The 24,015-nt window shown below is 42.6% G+C and overlaps 1 protein-coding gene across 2 annotated transcripts in view; it reads right to left on the bottom strand.

Annotated features, from left to right (window-relative positions):
* Positions 1 to 24,015, bottom strand: part of LHX6 (LIM homeobox 6) — a 377,713-nt gene that overhangs the window by 79,223 nt on the left and 274,475 nt on the right. For both annotated transcript variants that reach the window (XM_085612237.1, XM_085612226.1), the window contains exon 4: positions 22,059 to 22,279. In XM_085612237.1, the coding sequence (XP_085468363.1) occupies positions 22,059 to 22,279 (221 nt within the window). The remainder of the gene's footprint in view (positions 1 to 22,058; positions 22,280 to 24,015) is intronic.

Genomic DNA, 24,015 nt, shown 5'->3' with positions numbered 1-24,015 from the left:
CACCAGGAACACCCACTTTTGGTTTTCTGCCAGTCGGCAATCGTTCCGATTGCCGGCTGGGCGGACTTGGGCCTCACTATGGTGGCGGTGGCGGTGCCTAGCAGGCACCGCCATCCATATTAGGATGCAGGGTTTCACAGGCCATCCCATGGCGGCTGTGCCGCCATGGAAAGGCTGGCGGAAAAATTACTTTGGGGGCCCATTGCGTGCCCCCGGTGGGGTGGGGGGGATCGGGGGCTGCACTTGGGGGGTACCTATGGTACCCCCCTACATTGCCATGTGCAAGGTGGCAGGCACCGCGCGGTGCCGGCCAAGTTGTGCATGGCAATGCACAACAAGGCACTTTGGCATTGGCAAATATGCAGAATGCAACCGCCAGGGTGGCGTTCGCATCCTAACTGGTGGTGCGGGACTGCCGCATGTCTGGCGGCCGGTCCCAGCACCCCTAGGATGGCGGGCGGACGCCATCCTAATAACCCCCTTAGTGTGAGGACTTTAATGCAGGAACAAGAAAACCCATTGGGTATCCAGATTCATCAGTCACACATACCAGCAGAGTTCTGATGTAAGATCCTAATGATAATTTCTTCAACTAAGAAAGCAGGATTATCTTCTTTAAATAGTGAATGAAAAGAATGGTTCATAATTGTGACTTGAAACAGGATATAATTAATGACTGATTTTGTGAAATCACTTCTCCAGTCTTTCATGTGAGCTGTACTAAGAAGGCACCTCTGCCAACAATAACTTTTCAAACCAATTCCCCACGCCTATAATTGCAAACGTCAACTATTTCAAGGGGTTGTCTTTCTATAATATATTTTTAGCTGTGAATACCTCTCTCCCACTGTACCACAAATTTGCAGGAACTCATAATGGTTTGTAATATTTTCATAAGAATCTTTTTTTTTTTTTTCATCAAACAAGACCCCCATATTAGTGACTACTCAGACGCTGAATAGATGACTATTGGTAGTGGTTTGGTCTAATAGACTGTTATATGCCACTTTTAGCAAACAGCCACTCATTCACCAGAGAAGGCTGATAGAGCTTCTTCTGAAAATATTAACACAAGGGTTTTCTTTGTAATGTGCTTCATCGAAGCCAGGACACCTAACACCTATGTAATAGTAAATTTGTTCCAAGGGAACATAATTTCACACAATATCTTATTGTCTTTCAAGTAAACAAACAAATGTGATGGATAAATTGCTTGAATCTTAGCCACTGCCACTCTCTGGGTATCATTTTATTCTATCTTTGTTCTGCTCACTCTTCCAGTACAAACAGGGACCGACCTTTGCAGTTCAGTACTGGAGTTCAGAAACATACATATTGTCAAACCTTTCTTTCTATAGGGGCACATGCAGCACTGCCAATTCTACTCATTAATTGCCAGTGTTTCTGTTTAATTCAAGCACTTCATCCATAACTGGTTTCTTTTCATTTTCTGTTATTCCATACCACTGTTTTCTTAGACTTGCTGTTGTTAATTGTTGCTAATTGTTTGATCTCTTTCAGAACTGAAGTCCTCAGACCAATAGGTTTGTATTTGTAACACAACCATAATTATTGCTAACAGTAGTTTATTTTCCATGCGAAGGTGACTTTTAACCTCTATCTTTTGGAAATCAGGTTTTACTACATCCTCATATTGAGTACCACATTAATCTTTAGCTCACCCATTTGTATCTGGTGTCTTCACAGTGTATGCAAGTGCAACAGATTAAATGATTAAAAAGATAATATGCATGCATTCTGTTTAGAAACAATTTTGCTCGCAATAGTACCACACTCCTGTGGTGTTATTTTGTCATTATGTTTGGATGCCATTACTTTGAATATCACTTCCCTGCTCTTTATTGGATGATTTTCCTCCCTATACTATATTTGTTCTGCCTTTTGGACATCACTCGTTTACCATTTCTTTTTATGAAATGAAAGGAAATAAAGGTTTTATAAAGCGTGTGTATGCCAAGGTGTCTTAGCGCTGAAGCTGTCATATCTTGAAACGGAGGGGGTAGATTGAAAATTAGGAGTTGGGAGTGAACAACCAAGTTTTCAGCGCCTTTCTGAACAGTTGACTGTTTGTTTGGCATCTCAGATTGAGAGGCACAGTATTCCAAAGTTTAGGGGCAAGGTGGAAGAAACTTCTTCCACCCCACTTTATGGTCTTCACCCTTGAGATGACCAACAATGAGGCAGTCGATGATTTGAGATGCGTTGAGGAGTATACCGTCTAATTTGATTGCTGAAATACACATGTCCTATCCTGTAGAGAGTCTTGTGGACAATGCATAAGGACTCAAACTGTATCCTTGCCTGGATGAGCAGCCAGTGTAGTTCTCGGATTTCTTTGGACAATGAGCTGAATTTAGTTAGTTTAAGTAACAGTCGTGCTGCCGCACTTTGAAGTGGTTGAAGCTTACATATGGTCCCTTTATTTGCACTTACATAAAGGGCAATAAAGTAGTCAATCCTTGATAGCACTAGGGTCACGATCACTGTTTTCCTTAGATCCATCGGAATAAATGGAAGGATTTGTCTTATAATCTTCAGGGTGTAATAGCAGGAAGATGTAATGGAATTGACCTGGTTAGACAGGGATAATTGATCATAAAGAAGGATGCCTAGACTTTTTACCTTCTTTACAGGGGGACGGACATGATCCTGCCCCTTAAAGCCACCCAGCTGTATTCCAGAGGACGGTGTTTTTTCCCAAAAGTAGCACCTTGGTTTTATCAGTGTTCAATTTCAAACAGTTTTCACGCATAGAGCCTATTATAGGGACCATACAGGTGTTAAATTTTTTTGCCACATCACCAGGGTTTGATGATAGAGACACAACTATTTGTGTGTCATCTAATAACAAGATAGCGGTAAAACCGTGGGAACAGATGAGTTTAGCAAGAGGGGTCACATAGGCATTGGACAGGGTTGGGGACAACGAAGACCCCTGGGGCACTCCATATGGCAGGGCGTATGGATGTGATTTGTGCCCACCCATCATGACTGTTTGTTCTCTGTTTGTTAAGAATGATTTCTTGGATAAAGTGTATGGAGGTGTCACATACCAGGACTTCTACTTGAGGGGCTTTGAGACAAAGTTATACCTGGTATGTACATTTTGGGCATACGGTAGGCATTCCCTGGCTTGCTGAGGGTTCCCAACATTCCATTGGGCACTCTGCAGTGTATCTGGGTGTTGTCAGCATGTAAGTCCATCCCAAGCTCTCAATGACAGATGCCAATAAATTCCACAATATCTATGTCACTGTACACATCACACGGAAGTAATCTTTCAATTAACATTGTAAAATTACCAAGCACATAAAGTTATGAACTCAGAACAACAGTGGACTTATTCCAGTGCTCACATTTTGAGGATGTGCTTTCATCTTGGAACTTCTTTTCTTTTATTCTTTCCCCATTTCATTTCTTATTTAGCAATCCATGGGAGTGCATATTCTTCCCTTGACTATGTCCTGCTCTTGACTCTACTTTAATGCGTGGGAGTGCGCTTGCCCTCTTTTTCTGCTGCCCAAGCCTCCTATACCCCTTTTTATCCCATTTGAGTCCCCCTATGGCAAACTAGATACTAGGGGCCATATGTAGATAATTTCTATTTACCGATTCATAAATACCGAATTTTACCGATTCGGTATTTATGAATCGGTAAATAGAATGTAGGTAAACATTCGGTAATTATTACCGAATCGGTAATATTCGGTATTACTGATTCGGTATTTACCGAATCAGTAATAATGCATCCCTTCCAATTCATTCCTATGGGCCTGAAGGCCCATAGGAATGAATGGGAAGCCATTCACTATTACCGATTCGGTAAATACTGAATCGGTAATAGGGGGAGCATATTCATGGGTGGCAGGGTGTCACATTGACACCCTGTTGCACCCCTGAATCGTGCATGTGTGCACATGTGGCGCACATACATGCCCTAAGGGCATGTATGTCTGCCACATGGCACTTTTCAAATAGCACAAAATTGCTTTTGAAAAGGTATTCTGTATTTACCATCAACTTGTAGTTGGTGGTAAATAACGAATCCAGAAACCAAAAATGCACTCACTTGAGTGCCCCCTAAATAGGATTTCAGGATTCGGTAATTTACCGAATCGGTATTTTACCGATTTCTTAAAATTCCGATTCGGTAAATTACCGAATCCTGAAATCCAGCCACCTACATCTCAATTGCCTAAATACCGGTCGGTAACCGGATATTTACCGATTTTCAGCCGTTACCGACCGGTATTTAGGTACCTACATATGGCCCTAGATGGTCAGCTTGGTGATGCCCTAAATGTTGTCTCACGCAGCCCCAAATCTCCCCAACCAGTTTTCCCCTCCTAGCATCTCTCCCATTCAATCAATCAATCAATCAGTAGATTTGTAGAGCGCTTCTTGTCACCCATGAGGGTATCCAGGCACTGGCACGGTCTGGTTGATTAGCTGAATAACCAGGTCTTCAGGGACTTTTGGAACTCTGAAAGAGATGGGGAGGTCCGTAGATGAAAGGGTAGCTTATTCCATGTCTTCGCAGCTATGTAGGAGAAAGAGCGACCTCCGCATCTGCTACATCAGATGCGGGGAGTGAGGGTTAGAGAAAGGGACACAGAGTGGAGGTGTCTGGTGGGCTGATGGAAGTTCAGGCAATGGATCAAGTAGGAGGGTTCTCAGTTGTATGCCTTGTATGCATATGTATCCCATAAATGCTCTACACCGCTCAACGCACTAAATTGTGGGATTAATATCCTGTTGCACCTTTCTATGACTTGGGGTGCCCCTTTCCCCCACCCATGTCATTCTGCTTCCTCTCTCCACTCTTCATGATGGCTCCTATATTTGCTTTGTCAATACTACATGCTTTTTAAATGCGCTGGCATTGGCAAAACCAGTACTGATGACAGGATTTTAATACTTTAGAATACATTTCTATACTTTCAAGATGGTTGCCACATTGTAGGATACAATGTGATAATGCAACCAAGTGGTCATCTTCAAAGTACAGAATATGTTTTAAAATTTTCTAGGTTGCTGCTGCGTTCTGTCATCACGTTGTTTCTTGCGAGGTAGCTGTTGCGCTTTAGAAAATGTATTATTATTATTATTATTGTTAATGTGTTAGCCAATTTCAGAGTACAGAAAACTAAGTTGCCACTTGTGGCTTTGCCAAAAATAACACATTTCGAAACCACAGCCATCGGCAAAGACAATAGTGGTGGCAGCCTCACAGAATTGGCAAAGCAAGACCAATTTGCTTTGCCAATGCTTGATACATTCTGCACGCACTGTTATCTTATTCTTAAAGTGAACGGTCCACATCTTCTGCTGATTCAATTTTAGACAATGCATGTAAAAAAGGCAAAAAGCCAGCAACAAGACTCTTGGAACTTGTAAGAAATTGGGTTATTAGTTGAGAGGTATGGAAGCCCCACTCTAATAATAAACACAATTCTTGTCAGTGTGAACCACAAAATTCACTAAATTAACCTGTGCTTAACACTCTGCAGCTTGGCAGAAAATCAGTCAGGCTTAACTTAGAAGTTATGTGTGAAGTATTTATGCAACATTTAAACAGTAATAAAATGAAAACACAACACAAGAAAAATCCCAAACCAACTTAGAAAATTGAGTAATTTTTTATAAATACAATGACACCAAAACAACAAACCTCCAATTAGTAGAACCAGAGATATCATTTTTTTAAGGTTTTAGGTGAAAATGGTGCCGAGAGGCATGGAGCGCCACTTGTGCTTATCTGTTCACTCTAGACTGGAGGATAGCCACAAGTTCAGTCCGACTGCGGTGGAGCACTGGTCAGGAAACAGTCGGAAAACAGCAGACTCATCCATGCGTGTTCCGACTACGCAAGCAATGCCTTGCTTGCCTTAACCGCGCATATGCGTGGTTCAGGCAGTGTGCGGTCTTGCTGTTGGCTGACTGAAGCAGGAAGCAGCAGGAAGGATCTTGAGAGGACGCAACATGGTGAGGTAAGTAAGGCTGGGTTTTGTGGGGTAGGTTGAATGGTTTGGGGGTGGGGTAGTTTTCAGGGCTGGGGGACTCGGGGTAGTCTTAAGGGCTGGGGGTTTGGGGTAATTTTCGGGGCTGGGAGGTTTAAGGAAGTTTTCAGGACTGGGGGTTCGGGGTAGTTTTTAATTGCTGGGGGTTCAGGGTAGTTTTTGGGGCTGGGGGTTCGGGGTAGTTTTGAGGGCTAGGGGTCACTGTAGTTTTTGGGGCTGGGTAGTTTGGGGTAGTTTTCTGGGCTGGGGGTTCAGGGTAGTTTTCAGAGCTTGGGGAGTATTCGGGGTAGTTTTCAGGGCTGGGGGGTCAGGTTGTTTTCAGGGCTGTGGGAGGGTTTTTTAGGATGGAGGGGGTCGTTTTAGGTGTCAGGGTGGGGTCTTGGGGGCATTTTAGGGCTCAGGGCAGGGGCAGGGATCATAATAAATTTTAGGGCTCGGGGCAGGGTCGTTTTTAGGGATTAGGGGAGCGTGGGTAGTTTGTAGGGCACAGGGGGAGGTTGGGGTAGTTTTTAGGGTTTAGGGGACGGCGGGTAGTTTTTAGGCAGGAGGCAGGGAAGTTTCTTGGGCTCGGTAGGTAGGGGGCTGGTTTTCAGGAGGGAGCGGGGTAATTTAAGGGCTCAAGGCAGGGGTCGGGTTGAGACATACCTGTCAAGTCTTAACCACGGATATGTCTTTACCATACATGCCATAACAATGCATAATTTGTTGTAAAGGCATGCGTGGTAAAGGAATATTAGTGAATAAGACTTGCGTTGTTGAGACTGGGTGGAACCGGCATGCGTGGTAAACGCATACGTGTTTCCATCACACAACCGCTCTGGTGGGATTCTGGGACCAAGTTAGTCCTGCTGAAGAGTTACTTGCTCATGTGTGGCACGAAGAATGCGGTTTGCATTGGCAGGAGTGAGGGACAGGATGTTGGTGTTTGAGTGTCATGGACAGGTATTGCTATAGCCTGAAGAGCCGGTCGTCGCTCTTGCTTTGCGTTGGTTGATGGTCATTGTCAGCACAAAATGTAGGTCTTGTGTTGCTGGATGTCGTGGACAGTCGCTGTCAGTGAGAAGAGCAGGTAATGCTGGAGCTTCACAGTGAGGGTCCTTGAGGGCGGTTGATTCTCAGCGAAGAGAGCTCACTTTGAGGTCTCGAAGAACCCAAAACTTCTGCATCTTCACCTTTACTCTACATATTTGTAAAGTGCAAACATATCACCCCTTAATGTTTCAAGGCGCTGTGGGCCATCGGGGAGATTAAGTGAGCTATTGCCCAGATGTTGAGCTGAGCTGCCGCCGATGCTAGGGATCGAACTTTAGCCCCGCGCTCCAGAGTCAGCAGCTCTGGCTGCTGCGCCACACCTCTCCCTAATCAGGACCGGGTGGGCACCTCTTGGGGGTCAGGACTCAGTTCAGCAGAGGCCAGCAGCAGGATGGCGGCAGATACAGGTAGGTCCAGTTAGTGCTGGTCAGTTGAGCAACTGCAGGGAGGCCTCTGGACGCTTGCTTGCTCACACAGGAGGTCAGCCAACTGACCCTTGGAGTTAAGTTGGAAAGCAGGGGTTCAAGGCATAAAGATACAATCCTTCTTCAGTCAACATGACAGTCCCTCTTCGTCAGACAGCAGGGCAGTCCTTCGTTTGAATCTTCCACAGGTTCTGGAGGGTTCTGATGAGAGGTTCTGAATGTCCCCCTTTTATATCTGTTGCCAGCCTTTATGTGAGGAAATTCCATGACCCACCCCCAAAATTGATTCTGGACAATTCCTCCCCTTCCCCTGGTGCTGGCTCCAAACTGTCTAGGGGAACAAAGGCAAGGGAAGGCCTTGTGTCAGGTTCCTTGGTGTTTGCTGCAGTCAGGGTCTTTTGAAGTGCAATCAGGGCACTGTTCAGCTCTACCCCAGCCATCCTGTTGCGCAGAGCCACGCCCCTCACAACTAGGCCTTTATTGTACCCAAGTCTGGAAAGAATACACAATCAACTACAACAAGATCCATCACAGTCATGTGACCAAAGATACTGTCAGAAAGATGGCAACTTTCTAAAAGTGGAATTTACAGAGCAGTAACTTAGAGGATTTTAAATCACAATTCATCTAAGTGTCAATGGCATGTCTCTCTCTGGTCCCAAACTAAAGTTAGCACTTATAAATTGAAATAAGGTAACTCAGTGTTATTCTATGGAGGGATAGCCTTATAGCAGTAAAAAATTACTTCAGAAGGTCTTCACTGCCAGGACATGTAAAAACTAAACCCACTCGTCCTGCTTTTTAAAAGTCAAGCACCCTGCCCTATGAGCCTTTATGGCATATCTTAGAGGTGACTTATAAGTATTACACAGAAATATTTAGGCCTAGCAAAATGTTTATTGAAATGGCAGTCTACAACTGCACTGCAGGCTGCAGTGGCAGGCCCGAGACATGTTTTAAAAACTACTTTATAGGGTGGCACATTGAGTGCTGCAGCCCATTAGTAGCTTTTTATTTTACAGGTCTGGATACAGGGAGTACCATATACTAGGACATTACAAGTAAATTAGAGGTACCAATCAGGGATAGGCCAATTTTAATATGTTTTAGGGAAAGGGCACAAGAACTTTACCATTGGTTAGCAGTGAAACAGTACAACAGGTTCATCAAAGGAAGGCAGAGGAACGCATAAATCTGGGGTGATCCTGCAGAAAGGTCAAGGTCCAATAGAAATGTACTTGATCTTTTGAATTACTTCAATAGTGTTTCTTTAGCCTCTTTGCAGTCAGGCGATTTCTCCAACTTATTACTTTTTCTTGGATCCATCTACCATTTCAGTCTAGTCACCACTAAAGCTACAGTCTTAATCGTTCCATTATGCAGATTAAACATTTACTTGAATGCGTATCGATCCCTATGATGGCCTTCAGGTATGGAAATGTATTATTTGCTGAATAGCTGCTCATTCCAATGCCCAACCATCATATCTGATTTGGAAACTCTGACAGAGGGTTGTCCGGACCTCTACCCAGATCGGGCATTGTATGATTCTAGCCCTGCTCTATGCCGCCAACACTGTGCACATGTCTCATACCTCCACTGGATTACAGCAGCTACTCACCTGTTTTGTTAACTATATACAGGATTTGGGTTTAATTGTGAATCTGGGAAAAACACTCATAATGAACAGCGGAGGGGAAAGTTACGAACTGCCATGATTTCAAGGTTGGTGATGTTAAGATAAGTTTTACTTCCAATTTTTTTTAACTTAAGGATTTTATTTGAGTCACATAGTTCTGGGAAACTGGCTGTTGACACTTGAAAGCTGCATTTTTTCATAAATGCTTCATCAGCGCTGCTTAACTTTGCCACAAAACTTGGCAAAAAAACTTTGAATGAAATGGTAACTATCTACAAGGCCAAGTGTGTGCCTGTGGCATTGTACAAGGCGGGAATATGGGGATATAGCAATATTAACCCCCTCCAATTGGCAGAGAATTCCTGCTTCATGAAACTTCTTTCTGTTCCTAAGAGCTGTTCCTCTTTTCTTTTTTACTCAGAACTTGGGGCCCATTTTTAGCTGATACAATTAGAACTCAACCAATGTTATCATGGCACAAGACCTGGACTTGCAAAGGCACAGCTTCAAATTGAAAGGGTATTAATTATTGTCCTAAGTTGTATTTGCAAATCCCTTGGCTGAAATTTATAAAAGCAGACATGTCTGGAATTAGGGTGTATGGAAGATTTTGAGAACCCTGAAACACTGCATTACATTAGTGGAGGGACTTAAAAAAACAATGTTTATCTCTGTTCGAAGAATGTATGCTATCTGTGGAATTAGCTAAACCTAGTTTTATTAAAAACCAAATGCTGCTTGTTACTGATCGTACACACCTTTATCTTAAATCTGTCAATAAGTATTGGCATAGGTTAGCTCTGACACGATTTAGACTTTAGAGATATTTTCATTGATTAGTAACATTTCCTAACACCAACGATGAGTCCGTCGTTTTAACTAAATGTCCATATAATGAATTACTCGACCGAAGGACTTTGCATGTACAATTTTTTTTAACCTTTTACAAGAAATCTCACAAAGGTTTTGTTTTACCTATTTTACGTAACCATAATGTTGTAATTAATTATTACTGTAAGTTTACAGACAGTTTTCATAATGTCACACATATCACTTATGCAATGGTTAACTCCGCCCCCCCCTGCCAGTCCCCAGTTGTTAGTCCCTCCCAAGGAGCTCATCTTAGAATGTTGGTGTACCATCCCTGTGAGATGGAGAGTGGATGATCAGGAATAAAGATACGTGGACTTACCAGCCTTGGAGTTTGTAATTATTAACTTCATAACACTGGCGACGAGCTGTGGAACTGCGGAGGGGGCAGCTGATCATCTCCCCTTTGTGTTCTCTCCATCAACGTTATCTTCGGACAGCTGGTCAGGAGTAAGCTGACAGTGACCGGTGGGAGAGGTGGTTGTGGAGATGTGCTGCATATCGCATCTGAGGAGAAAGGCTCCTCGTATCTTCAGTCCGGTATTGCTGTGGGGAAATCCTCCACATCCGTCACCGGTCCTAATCATTTTGAGCATATTATCAGTGCCACTAGATATTGAGAGTGGACCGAGCGGCGTAGAAGCGGACTTGTCAAGCCTCCAGTGTGTGGTCCGCCAACCCCTCCGCCTTGGCCGGTTGCAGGCAGCTAGTGCTGTGTGGGTTCCGGCACCAGAAGTGGCTGCTGCTTTGGCCGGAGGTGCCCCCGGAGTCCCTAAGAGCCTTTCAAGCCCTCCGTGAGCCTTCAGGTCGGTTGCCTGTGAGATCGGCAAGGGGAGGAAGAGGAAGTCTCCTCAGCGTTCAGGTGAGGGTGGTAATTCCCTTGGAAGGCAAGCCTTCACGTCGACTGCCTCAGAGATCGGCAAACGGAGGAAGAGGAAGTCTCCTCAGCGTCGTTGCTCCACCTCCTGAGGCCGGGGGTGTGTTTCGTTTCAGTTCCGCCGTCCTTCTATCCGGCGCTTCAGCCTCTAGAGGGCTGGTAGAAGCCAAAGTTTCCTCAGGAAATCTCCTCAGTGTCTTTGCTCCACCTCCTGAGGTGTGTTTCTGGTCAGTTCCGCCGTCCTTCGATCCGGCGCATCAGCCACCAGAGGGCCGGTAGGAGCGAAATTTCCTCAGTGTTCCTTTCTTCTGCGTAAGGGAGCCCGTCTGAGAGGGAAGGTCTCTCCAACAGAGTTCTGCTATTCTTCGCAAGGCTCCGGCGCCCCAACAACGTGAGGGCCGTGTGGAGGTGAGTCTTGAGCGCCTCAGGCACCGCTGTTCTTCGGCCAGAAAAAGGGGTCGGTGAACCCAGTGCTACGAGCCAAGGAGTCCAGGCTCGGTGGAGGTTGGCGCTGGCCTCGTACATCGTTGGGGAGGGAGCGCAGAGTGTGGGTTACCTGGGTGTTGCAAGAAGTGCAGTGAGGTTCGTAACCCGGGAAAAATTCCCCAGAGCACCTGGTTGAGTGTGGAAGGAGCAGCTGGGTTCAATTCAGCCTGGCACTAGTAACCTGCCAACATTAAAAGAGGTGTGCAGGGTAAAACGTTAGTTTTCCACCGTGCTATATTTCTGTGGAGGGCATTTCTTCGGTGTCATTAAAAGTGGTAGCAGTACACTTTCCAATGGGCACCCCAGGAATTAGCCAGCCACCCTCATTGCTCAATGATTGTGGAGATTCGGAGATACATTGGAAGGATTGGACAAAGCTATTCGAATCCTTCCTAATTGCAATGGGGGGGAAAGATTCTCTGCCCTCAGGAAACAACACATCCTATTGCATAATTTGGGGGTACATGGACGCAAGGTGTACGAAACACTACCGGAACCAGAGGTGGAGGGTGAGGATGAATATGATATTTACGATATCACTCTAATAAAATTGGAAACACACTTTGGGGACAAGGTTAATGTAGTTCTTGAACGACATACATTTTTCACCAGAGTACAAGGGAAAAATGAGTCCATCAACAATTATATTGCAGCCTTAAGAGGCCTTACCCAGCTGTGTGAGTTTGGGGATCTAAATGATTTACTTATTCGTGATCAACTGGTCAGATGCACGAACAATAGCAGGGTGCAAGAGAAACTGCTAGCTAAGAATCCAATGTTAAGGAAGGCTATCTCAATTGCACAATCTATCGAACACACGGCTAAATGTGTAAAGGAAATGAAGGTCAAGGAAGAGATAGTTTCAGTGGTACAATCTGAGGCCTGTGAAAATAGTGTACATAAGATCCTGGAAAAGCGGGGTAGTAAAGATAATGCTACTGTGAAACATAATATGGAGGGCCATGCTTTGAAATGTTTTAGATGGGTAGCAGCAACCATTTGGCAAACAATCCTGTATGTACTGCACGTGGTGTTCTATGTAAGAAATGTAACAGGAGAGGGCATTTGGCACGGATATGTAGTGAGGGCATAAGTAACACAGTCGGTGTGGTTAGCACTCAAGAAGAGCCACAGGCTAGATTTGTGTTTCAAGTGAATGACAGTGATACAGTGACAGAGATTAACTATCCCAAATGTATTGTGTTATTTGATAACAAACCACTAGAAGTGTTTGCAGATTCATGCTCTCCGTTTACGTTGATAAATGTTAAGGATTTTGAGGGGTCTTTAAAAGGATGTAAAATGAAGTTATGTACGCCGGATATATCTCCGGAAGGTTACACAAAAGAGCCCATTCCTTTGGTGGGCATGACGAGCAGCCACATAAATTTTAAGGGGAGGTCCACGGTGGGCAAAGTGTACGTGGTAGAGTGTGGGGCCAACTTGCTAGGGTGGCAGCATCAGAAGGAACTGGGGATCATCCTGGATCCTAATAATAAGAACCAAGCACTGCTAGTCAAGGATCCGGTCAGCAATGGTCACCTACAAGAGGCCTTCCCAAAATTGTTCACGGATAGGCTAGGCAAGCTACGGGACTTCCAGCACAAGATTAAGGTCAGACAAGGGGCTAAACCTGTGGTGCATAAGACACGTCCTGTCCCTTTCCGCCTTAGAGACATGCTCAAAGATGAGCTGGACAAACTAAGTGAGATGGGGGTCATCCAACCTGTGGAGGCCACAGAATGGCTCGCACCTTTGGTTCTAGCATCTAAAGGCAACGGGCAAGGCATCCGCCTGTGTGTGGATCTCCGCTCACTTAATGACAACATATGGGTGGAAAGGTTTCCTCTTCCCAATATTAATGAAATGTTGAGTACTATGGGGAAGGCCAGTTACTTTTCGGTTATTGATTTGTCCATGGCTTATCACCAAGTCGAACTGCACCCTGATTCAAGACCTCTAACTGCGTTCCGTTCCCCGTTTGGTGCATATATGTTCAAGAGGATGCCGTTCGGCCTCGCTTCGGCGGCGTCTATTTTTCAGAAAATAATGCAACAAGTACTGCAGGGGGTTAGAAACACACTCTGTTTCCAGGATGACATACTGATGTATGGGGCTACTGAGGAGGAACATGATAAGACGCTCAACAGGGTGTGTTATAAACTCTCAGAAGCTGGATTAACAGTGCGATTGGACAAGTGCAAGATTAAGGTCACTTCGGTCGACTATCTAGGCCACACTATATCCAAAGAAGGTTTTAGACCTAAAAACAGCCTGATTCAAGCAGTTGAGGATGCTCCACACCCAGCTAACAAAGATGAACTGAAATCGTTCCTGGGTTTAGTGGAGTACATGTCAAAGTTTGTGAGGAATTTTTCTGATTTGTGTGAGGGTTTACGTGAGCTCCTCAAGAAAAATGCAGAATTTGTGTGGGAAGGTAAACATGAGGAGATGTTTGAAAGGATAAAACAGCAAATTGTCGAGTCCCCGGCTCTTGGCACTTTTGACCCCAAAAAGAAAACCATTCTAACGACAGATGCATCCAATAAAGGATTGGGGGCCATGCTGTCGCAGAAAGGGGATGGAGAAGAAACGGTCATCGCGTTTGCATCCCGCACGTTGAATTCATCTGAGCGCAATTACTCAGTTATTGAGAGGGAAGCATTGGCCTGTTTTTGGGCGGTGCACCACTTTAAATTTTTTCTGTGGGGCACGAGGTTTGTAATACACACAGACCACAAGCCTCTCACTTTCATGTTTTCTCCCAAACAGGCTCAGAGCGTATCTCCATGCATAAGTAAATGGGTCCTAGGGTTAGAAAATTACTGTTTTAAGGTGGAATATTTGCCAGGTCCGGAAAATGTTATAGCGGACTACCTATCGAGGGCACCCTTAGAAGGCAGTCCGAATGAAGAGGTGCTAGATGTTCCCATATTTCCAATCCATCTCACGTCAATTACCAATGGTGAGTGGGAAAAAGGAATGAAGGAGGATACAGCCATGGAAACTTTAAAGAAATTCATCACCAAAGGATGGCCAGAGAAAATATCAGAAGTTCCTGACAGTATCAAAGACTTTTGGGAAGTGAGACTGGAATTGTTCCTCCTCAAGGGTCGCATACACCGTGGGGATAAAATCATTCCGCCAAGGGATATGAGGAGCAAAATAATTGACTTAGCCCATGAGGGGCATTTGGGCAGAAGCCTCACGAAGAACAAGGTTAGGAGCTGTTATTGGTTTCCTAAGATGGATTCCATGATCGAGGTAAAAGTTAAGGAGTGTATCAGCTGTGCCAGGAGTGACAAAAGTAAGATCCCTCACAGAGCTCCACTGGCCCCTGTCAGTGTTCCTATGACCCCATGGACAAAGCTAGCCATGGATATCATTGGGCCCATGGACAGGTTAGGCCCACAGAAGCGTTTCATGTTTGTACTGGTGGATTACACCTCCCATTGGGTCAATTTCAAGGTCACTGCATCTACAACGACCAATAACCTCATCACGTTTTTGAAGAACATCTTTGTATATGAGGGTATCCCAAGCACCTTGGTCACAGACAATGGGGTGCAGTTCGTCTCTGAGACTATGAAGGAGTTTTTGGAGGAGCTTAATATAAGGCATGAGAAGACTGCACTCTATTGTCCGAAAGCCAACGGCTTAGTTGAGAGGGTGAATAGAATGGTTAAGGAACACATCCAACTAGCAATCACCAATGGCTTCAATGTGGAAGACTCGTTAAGAGAGTGGTTGTGGGCATACCACACCGCTCCCAACATGGTTACAGGAGTGTCTCCCTTTGTGTTCCTAAGAGGGAGGGAGCCTGGTACCAAGATGTATCCCAGGTGGTTGGGAAGTGGGAAAAGTGTCTGTCATGATCTAGACCAGAGCAGAAGGAAAGTTGAGGGTCATCAACAGAGGTACAAAGCCTGGTATGATGTTAAACATGGGGTTAAGGATGTGGAATTCGAGCAAGGTACGCTGGTGAGGGTCAAGAAACCAACACATGTGACACCAGGTGCAAGTAAGTACGGGGATTCCACAAGGGTAGAAAGGCAGGAAAGAATGTAGTGCGTCTGGAAAATGGGCAGACATGGAGTAAGGATAGAGTGGTGAACGCGACCTGATCATAGAGGGGTACGCAGCTCTATACAACTTGTAAAGATTTCAGGCTTTCTTTCCCTACACAGGGAGATGTGTTGTAATTAATTATTACTGTAAATTTACAGACAGTTTTCATAATGTCACACATATCACTTATGCAATGGTTCGCTCCGTCCCCCCTGCCAGTCCCCAGTTGTTAGTCCCTCCCAAGGAGCTCATCTTAGATTGTTGGTGTACCATCCCTGTGAGATGGAGAGTGGATGATCAGGAATAAAGATACGTGGACTTACCAGCCTTGGAGTTTGTAATTATTAACTTCATAACACATAAGTTTAAACACTGTCACCCTGCCTCATAGTTTTTGCAACAATTAGCTTCCTTACCAATTTTTTGCATGGTTTCAAGTTATTTTTGATCTGTGATTCACCCTAGGAAAATACTGGACAACTAGAATATACCAGTTATGAATGGGTGTATCCCTCCATTCTGTGCAATATCGTGCTATACATTTAATATAATGTCATTACTTTTATTGCATGGTTTTAAACTAATTTGTGCAACACTGTTTTATTTATAATGCACTGATATCCTAAGTTATTGTATGATTTTATGAAAATCGAATAGATCGAAGTATTGATTGACTGATGGATTTGGAAACTATAAATGTAACTTGCCAATGCCTTTCCAGAGTAATTTTTTGATCATGTTGCATATTGCAAACATAATTGTTTTCTTGGTGCAACAGATTTTTTATAAATACTTTAAAAGTGTATGCTTTCAAATTTTACTTATGCGGTAAAGGAGCTGCTCCAGAGTCTTAAGCGGTGGAAGGGTAAGAGATACATAGGAGAAAAGAGGGTTGGTCAAGGTCTAAAAGAAACAGTTGCTTCTAGCATTGAGTTCCAGGCCAAAGAGAGTGTTGGGGTTGTGACTTAGGAACCCTCAGAACCAAATAGTTTTCAGGTCTTTTTTGGAATTTCAGATGTAATGATTCCTATCTGGCTGTTAGGATGACAGTAGATTTGTGAGCCAGTGGGTTTCTTCACCAGATAAGTCCTTTTGAACTGTGGAGCGATTGCTAGATAAATCGTTTGCTTGATTTGGAGCCAATGCAGAGTGTATGCAAGATGTGGCCTGTGCATGCCAAGCTATGGGTGAGCTGTGCCACATGCTTTAAGCTTATTGGGAATTTGTTCTTTATCTTGGCTAGAGTATAAGAGAATAAACATATTTTCAGTGACATTGCTGACCCGAATTAAAAGTGGCATTTGGCATAGGGTATGATGTTGATGTGCTGACATTTTACAGTGGGTTACAGAGAGGAGCACTTGTTGAAAGAACAAGTCAAATGGTGATGAAGTCTCTTTGGTGTCAAGTACCAAGACTTTTACCTAAGAGGTTTTGAACAGTGATAGACCTGGTACATGCACTTTGGGCATGTAGTAGGCTTTACCTGGTTTGCTGAGGATTTCCCATATCTTTGAACATCCTGCACTGTATATGGGTATTGACAGCATGCACATCCTTCCCATGCTTTCAGTGACAGAGGCCAATAAATCCCACAATACATATATCACATAACAGTGACGTCCTCTTACAAATAAAACAGTATAACATTGCATTATATTTCAGGCAATAATGAATTATTTAGTGAACGATAGTGAAGTCTCCAACAATGCTCACAAAATTATGATGTCAGATATGTCAGAACACCAGTGTCCTTGTCATAATGCATGACGAAATGCAGAGCGATTACAGCCAACACATTCATTCTCTGGATAATAAAAGCATGTGCAAAGTACATAAACAAATGGTTTACCCCAGAACTGACCTCCTTAAGTGTTTCTCTTGTAGTCCATTTGGAAAAGTTCCACCCACTAGGTCGACAAATCCCTTTAGAAATTAATCACAGAAATGTACTAAAAAATTATTTTCAAGTCAAGGGAAATGTCTTTTCCTAACCATTTTTTTAATGTAAACGTTTAGTAAAATCAGTAGCAGGTCACTAAATAGAACATGGTTTTCTTGCAGACTACAACTACACAAAACTAAAACAATCTTAGGTATTTAGTGTCACTGGGAAAATTCACTAACTAGCTTTGAGAGAAACAGGGGTCGGACTCATTATGACAGCTGTGTCCTACACTGTCCAGACTGTGAGTTCTACAGAGGTCAACTGGTTTTAACCATACATATGGTATTGTGTACCACAAAACAAGCAAAGAACAATACAGTTTAAAAATAAAGATGTTAGTGGGAACGTCAAAACCTAAAAAATAGATAACAGCTTCAAAGTAATTAAACATTAAACAAAAAGTTAATTGCGCAAACTAAACAATTCACACAATTCTTCATTCAAATGTTCATTATGTATCTGTACTGAAGGGTGTTCACAGAGGCTAGAAGACTTGGAGGTGGGACAGGCACTTAGTTGCTGAAGGTTGCCTCTTGACACTGATGTCACCAGCACAAAAGCATTAGCTGTAGTATATATTCCAGGTGTCGGTTCTCTTGAAGCAATAGTAGGGGGCGACCTAAACCTGCTAGTGATCTTCCACAGTATCAACACATTGGTTAACCTGTGTTCTGTGCACTGGTCCATACCCTCTTCCTTTGGGTTTGACTTTCTCAATACCCCGGGACATTCAGGATGCTCAGATATCAATCCCCTGTTAAGCAGGCTATTGTACCCAGCATGATTTTTCCAAACCTTCCTTTGCACTGGGACAGGAATCTATAACTTCCAGTTCTTTAGCATAATGTAGTTCCTGTTGTGAGATTGTGCTGTTAGGCACAACGGTCCTCAAGGAATACTGAACACTTCTTAGTGTGGTCTTCCTGCTAAGAAATCATTGCCTGTCCTCCAAACATTTCCCTGGTAAAGAACTACAATCTTGCGAAATTAAAAAGAATTCCCGAATATTCCAAAGAGCAGAAGAGACAGCCTCCCTACCATTCATATATGCCCTCTACATACAATTTGTACTCGTGAATCATTCAGATAGGCCTTAAAACCACTTGTTCTGTTAACTTCCACCTTGGCTTTTTTTGTCAAGTTTTCAGTCCTAGAGATTTGCAAATAGTGCTCAAGTTGTATGGATCTACTGATCTCTTGAATGTTGTTATAGATGAATTCATATTAATTGGTGGTACTTGGAACAATATGTAACCCTGCCACAACATAAGTCCTAATGTTAGATTAAATAACTGCAGATGATGAAGACCTAAAAACGAATGTATGACCTAGAAATCTATCATAGACAAAGTTGTAAGAAAAAGTTATTCCACTTTCAAGTCTGTTGTGAATTTGTTTTTTTCTATTTCAAATGCTGTATTGTGTGTTTGTACCCTTTTTATTCTCAAATTGATCTTCTTACCATGTGCAGTATGTTTAGGTTTCATGGGCTTATACCCAAAATAAATAAATAAAACTGAAAATATTTCTTTTTTTCAAATTCTGTCACAATAAGAATACAATTAGCACATTCTTCAAACCCATTATCCCACCCTCAGAGCTTCACCTGTAGGTAACTAGGAGACGTGCAATCTAAGCTCCACCCCTATATGTCACAGAAGCTTAATATTTATGTGCATTAGCATAATATATTTTGTGTGTCTGAATTCTATTGATGTAGAATGACGCATTAAACCTACCTATGGAGTGTATTCACAGTAGAACGTAGTCATTTATATCAGTGTGTGTTTTAATACCTTCAATATAATGTTACAATTTGTAGTTCTCATGAACGTGTATATCTGTGTATTTTGATTTATAATGTATTCACTTAAAGTATACCTTTCGTGCAATAATTTTTTCATTAACGTCTTCCATTTTTTGTAATTATATATGTTTGAACTGTGGAACGAGGAGGATCGAGTGGGGATGCCAATTCCTACTGTTTGTAGGTGGAAAGTTACTGGAGTTTATCATGTGGAACTCTAGAATGTTGTGAGGGTTTAACTGGTGTTCACATTTTAATCGTGAGACCAGATTCACTAGAGATTCAGAGGAGTATATACCTCTCTACAATGCTCTTATTGTGTGGCTTCATGCTATGCAATTATTACCTATTTAGAGAACTTCTACTGAAGTCTCCCCAATAATGACACCTTCCTGATTTAACTAGATCCCCAACTTCCCAACTTAAGCTTAGAATTAGTTCAGGTCATTTTCGAGTTACTCATGCATAGACTAGATGATCAAAACCCACATACTGATCACCAGATTTTTTTTCTTATTCTTTGTATTTCTGCAAGTGAAGTTCTTGTATGTCTTATGCTGTATTGACTGAATTTCATTAGATGCTTTGGATATCCTGTGGTGATTTTGCACCTTTACAATATGCTTTTGAGATTCATATACATCAGTCTGACTCTTAGTTTGTAATAAACCTCATCTACCCTTATTGACTGTTTCCGGGTCCTCAATGTGTGACCAAATGAGTCACATTGTAAACTGAATTTATTGAATTGTCTTCAACTCCTATTTACATCTCAGGCACCTAGAAAGGTTCATGCAAGGAAAGTGGTAAGATTGGCCCAGTGCTATAGCACTACAGAAAGGCACAAAAACCCCTGTTCTTACTCTTTACAGAAGGGACTCCATGGTCTCTTTGATGTTGAATGCAATCATCTCTCTAGTACACTTTCAAAGTTTCAATCCCGAATTTCAAACATTCAGGAGATAAATTGACACCCAAGTAGAAACTTATGCCAGCACATTTTAAGCACTGATGCTGCAAAGACACCTTTTCACAATACTGTCACTATAACGTCTGCATACACTGAATCTAACGCAGTGCCATAGAGGGGATGGGAACAGTCTCAGCAGCACTGACAAGCTCATTGGTGTGCCCTTGGAAGGGTGACCGTGAACTGGTTCTATGCTCCTACCGATCTTTCATGGCCTGAAATTACTGGGTCTGTAAACACAAGATCCGGTAAAACAGCAAAAAACAGAGACCCAGCCTGGCCATCTCCCAACTCCTCCAGCATCATGAGGGACACAACACTCTTGCCCAGTGATGCCACAGCTTCTCATCTGCCCAGAGGCCCTCCCAATCACTCACATCCTATGCCTCCTGCTGACATTAACCACAGGCTTAGAGGGGTATTGAACTTTTTAAATAAAATTGGTACCAGTCAACAGGAAACTGGAGCGGGTCAACCATCTCATGTCTCTGGTGACTTCTTGAACAAACTTTCCGAATTATGGATAGAAAGCAGCACACAGTCCCTCTGCATTTGTTTATTGTGATTTTTGCATAATTCAGCACCACTTTAAATGTAGCATAATCATTTAACATTCTGAATCCTTAGATCAAAATGTAGTATCATTTCATTTACATTTGTGAAACCCGTGTTGGACTTTCATGAAACACAATCACATTTTCAAATTACCAGCACTTTCTTTTAGATTTCAGTAAAAACAATAACGTTTTTAAGCATAACTCAGTAAATACCTGGTCACTTTTTCATCCTAATCTTTTAAAGAGCTACTTTTGTGAGTGACATTTAAATAATTGCATAGCTTGCAATGGTTAATTTGTGCAGGTGGTTGCAGGTGGTGGGCATAGGTCCTCATATTTATAACCCTGGACCTTTTCTTATTTTTTATCATCAGGCTTTGACCCAGTGCAAAAGATAGAAATGCAGAAAAGTGAAAAAGGAGGAAGATAAAGATAGGAAAAAAGCGAACTATTAATATTGCTTATACGTTTTCAGCAATATATATCTTTCATTGAAAAAACAAAGGTTAAAAGAACGTTATAGTTAAGTATGGTAATAGTGTCTTACTTTGCATTAAAATAACCTCAGAAATTCACAGAAAAACACAAAGATTAAAATGGCATTATAGTTAGGTCAAAATCTCAGTTTAACGTAAAGTTTAAACAAAAAAAATAAAATTGAACAGTCAGTTATTTCAAATAACTATAATTCATGCTTTAAAATGTCTCAGCAGTATTAACTTTTGTGAGTAGGTATGTGTGCATGTATGGCTGCATATATAGCTATATGCGTATATTTTGACATAGATATATAGACATTTGTACGCATAGAAATTTATATTTAAACATTTGTAAAAAAACAACACTGCTTTGCAATGAAAGGTAGCTGGACAAATTATCGTGTGGCAAAGAGCAGTGTCTGTTTTTCTGTGTTGCCTTTTGACAAATTCAGCAGCTGCGGTGCTGGGGCACAATTGGGGGTCAGGACAAAGGAGCTGGGGCACAAACTCCAACTCACCTCCACCCCTCTCCCCCCAGAGTAGTCACTGGGATTGGTAGATATTCTACGCATAATACAGATTCCCGGATGTCAACCAAAGGGTAGCTGTGTCTTGGTTGGTTATAAGTGAAATGGCACCAGTGCAAAAGGCAATGTATATTTCCAGTGTTATGCGGCCTACACACTGTCAAAACAGTTCTGTATTGCATGCTATGTGAGATTACAAAACAGTAATTGTAGCCTTCCTAGACAGAGTGTAATATGCAAGGGAGAGGGAATAATAGCAAGGCAGGAAACCCCTTTAATAGGAATATTACGAAAGTTTATAATCATATTAAGTCTAAAAAGGCTCCGCCTACCATTCTCAGCTGCTCGCCGGAGGTTTTCGATCATGGTGTCATAGTGAATCCTGCACAGCACTTTCTCTTCCACAAGACCAAACTCCTCTCCGGTGGACAGCTGTCGTTTACAGGAAAAGCAGGCGAAGCAGGCAAGATGGTAGGCGTTGCCCCGGGCTCTCCTCACCCAATCGCTAGCGTAGATCTGCCGGCCACAGCGGGCACACTTTGTACCAAATCGACTGGAAGATGAAACAGCAAGGAAATTATGAGTGGGGAGACTTTTTGAAAATGTTTAGCACAAAAATATTCACAAAAGGTTAGGAATGTAAGAAGTGAGGTGCAAAGATTCTCAGTCACATTGGCAAGCAAATGAAACACTAGGGGTACCAGCACATAGATTATCTGACTACTAAAAGGGTCACAGTACCAGTATATTGACTCAACTGTGCCACATTTTGCAGGGATCACACAATTTGTTATCACCTATGGGACCATGCAAACCACACCGCATTACCCATTTCAGAAGCCTTCCACTGGAGCAGTGAAATATTCGAGCCCACTCATTTGCATAGGGATGTTGTCTCTGAATATAAGGCAAGCTAGAGTTGCAACAAAACACACTTCCAAACAGGTGACCCACACTCTGGCCATCTCAGCTGAGAAGTGTTGGTGGTTGGAATAGGCCATGTTACAAAATACGCAATACATTGCATGCCATTACAACGACCACGTTGTTACATCGCATACCATTATAACACAAGTCGTTACAACGACTTGCTGTAGGGGGAGTGCTGGATTTTGGAATAGTATAATTTACTTTTCCAACTCCAGTGTGTGCAACATAGGGGAGGTGTTGTAATTTAAATCCAACACCTTCTGCCCCCTACAGCAAATCAATGTAATGACTTGTGTTGCAATGGTATGCAATGTAACAATGCAGTTGTTGTTATGACCGTGTTGTGATGGCACGTGAGTTATCGTATGCATTGTAAATGATGTTTCCCGGTGGTTGTGGGGTCAAAGACGTATGACGAGCCTGCATGCAAGTCCGGGGCGCAACAACTGTAATTAGAGGCGTGTCAGAAATGTTCCCCCACCCCACCACTATTCACCCTGTGAAAAATTCATAGCGGTCCTGGAAAAACCTACATCCGTTTCTTATGTCACAAGCATCTGTAAAATGTATGTGTTAAATGTAGCATTAACAACGGCAAAGGATCTGTGACTTGGACAATAACAAAAAACAGTCTACAAGAAAAAAGCATGCGGTTCAGCTAATGACTTCCTTTCCAGTGGCAATATGAAACCAGAATGTGAACTCCACATGCATAAAACGTTAACTGTTTTAATTGCTTTCTGATATAGAGTTTGTCAAACTAAGAAATAAAATGTTGATAGAAAACTGTTAACTCAAAGGAGATGTGCAAATTCATTCAGATAATGCAGAAGATATGTCGGATTTCACAGTTTTTAGTTCCAGAATGATTTGCTAATTAGTATTATGGTAGCATTCTGACAACTGATGTAGTATGATTGTTTAATATATGTTCACAGCAATGAGTTGAGATTTGTATTATAATGTTTTCAGGTATATTTATTATCTTGTAATATTATGCACTTTTATGATACAATAAACCGAAAAAAAGTTAATTTATGATGATGATGATGATTTGCTTATGCTCCATTGATAATAGAAATCAAGTTTCTTTTGAAAGCCTGAAGTTTTCAAGAGAGGTTTCCTGCTATGCATTAGTGAAGCCTTAAAGGCAAAATAAAGTCTGGAGTTGCATCACATGATGTAAAACTTCCCCAAAGGAGACGCCTCCTATCTTTACACTGTACGGGACCACCATTGTTACAGTGAAAGGCTGAGAGTGCAGGCAAGGCATGCAGCAAAGCAGACCGCATGCAGCAGGCACCTCCCATCATTCTGTATATGTGAGCTTTAGAGCCAGCAGGCAGCAGAATGAATTGT

The sequence above is a fragment of the Triturus cristatus genome, chromosome 1_2, assembly GCF_964204655.1.
Source record: "Triturus cristatus chromosome 1_2, aTriCri1.1, whole genome shotgun sequence".
NCBI lineage: Eukaryota > Metazoa > Chordata > Amphibia > Caudata > Salamandridae > Triturus > Triturus cristatus.
The sequence above is the reverse complement of the archived record's forward strand: the minus strand, read 5'-3'. Positions and strand labels throughout refer to the sequence as shown.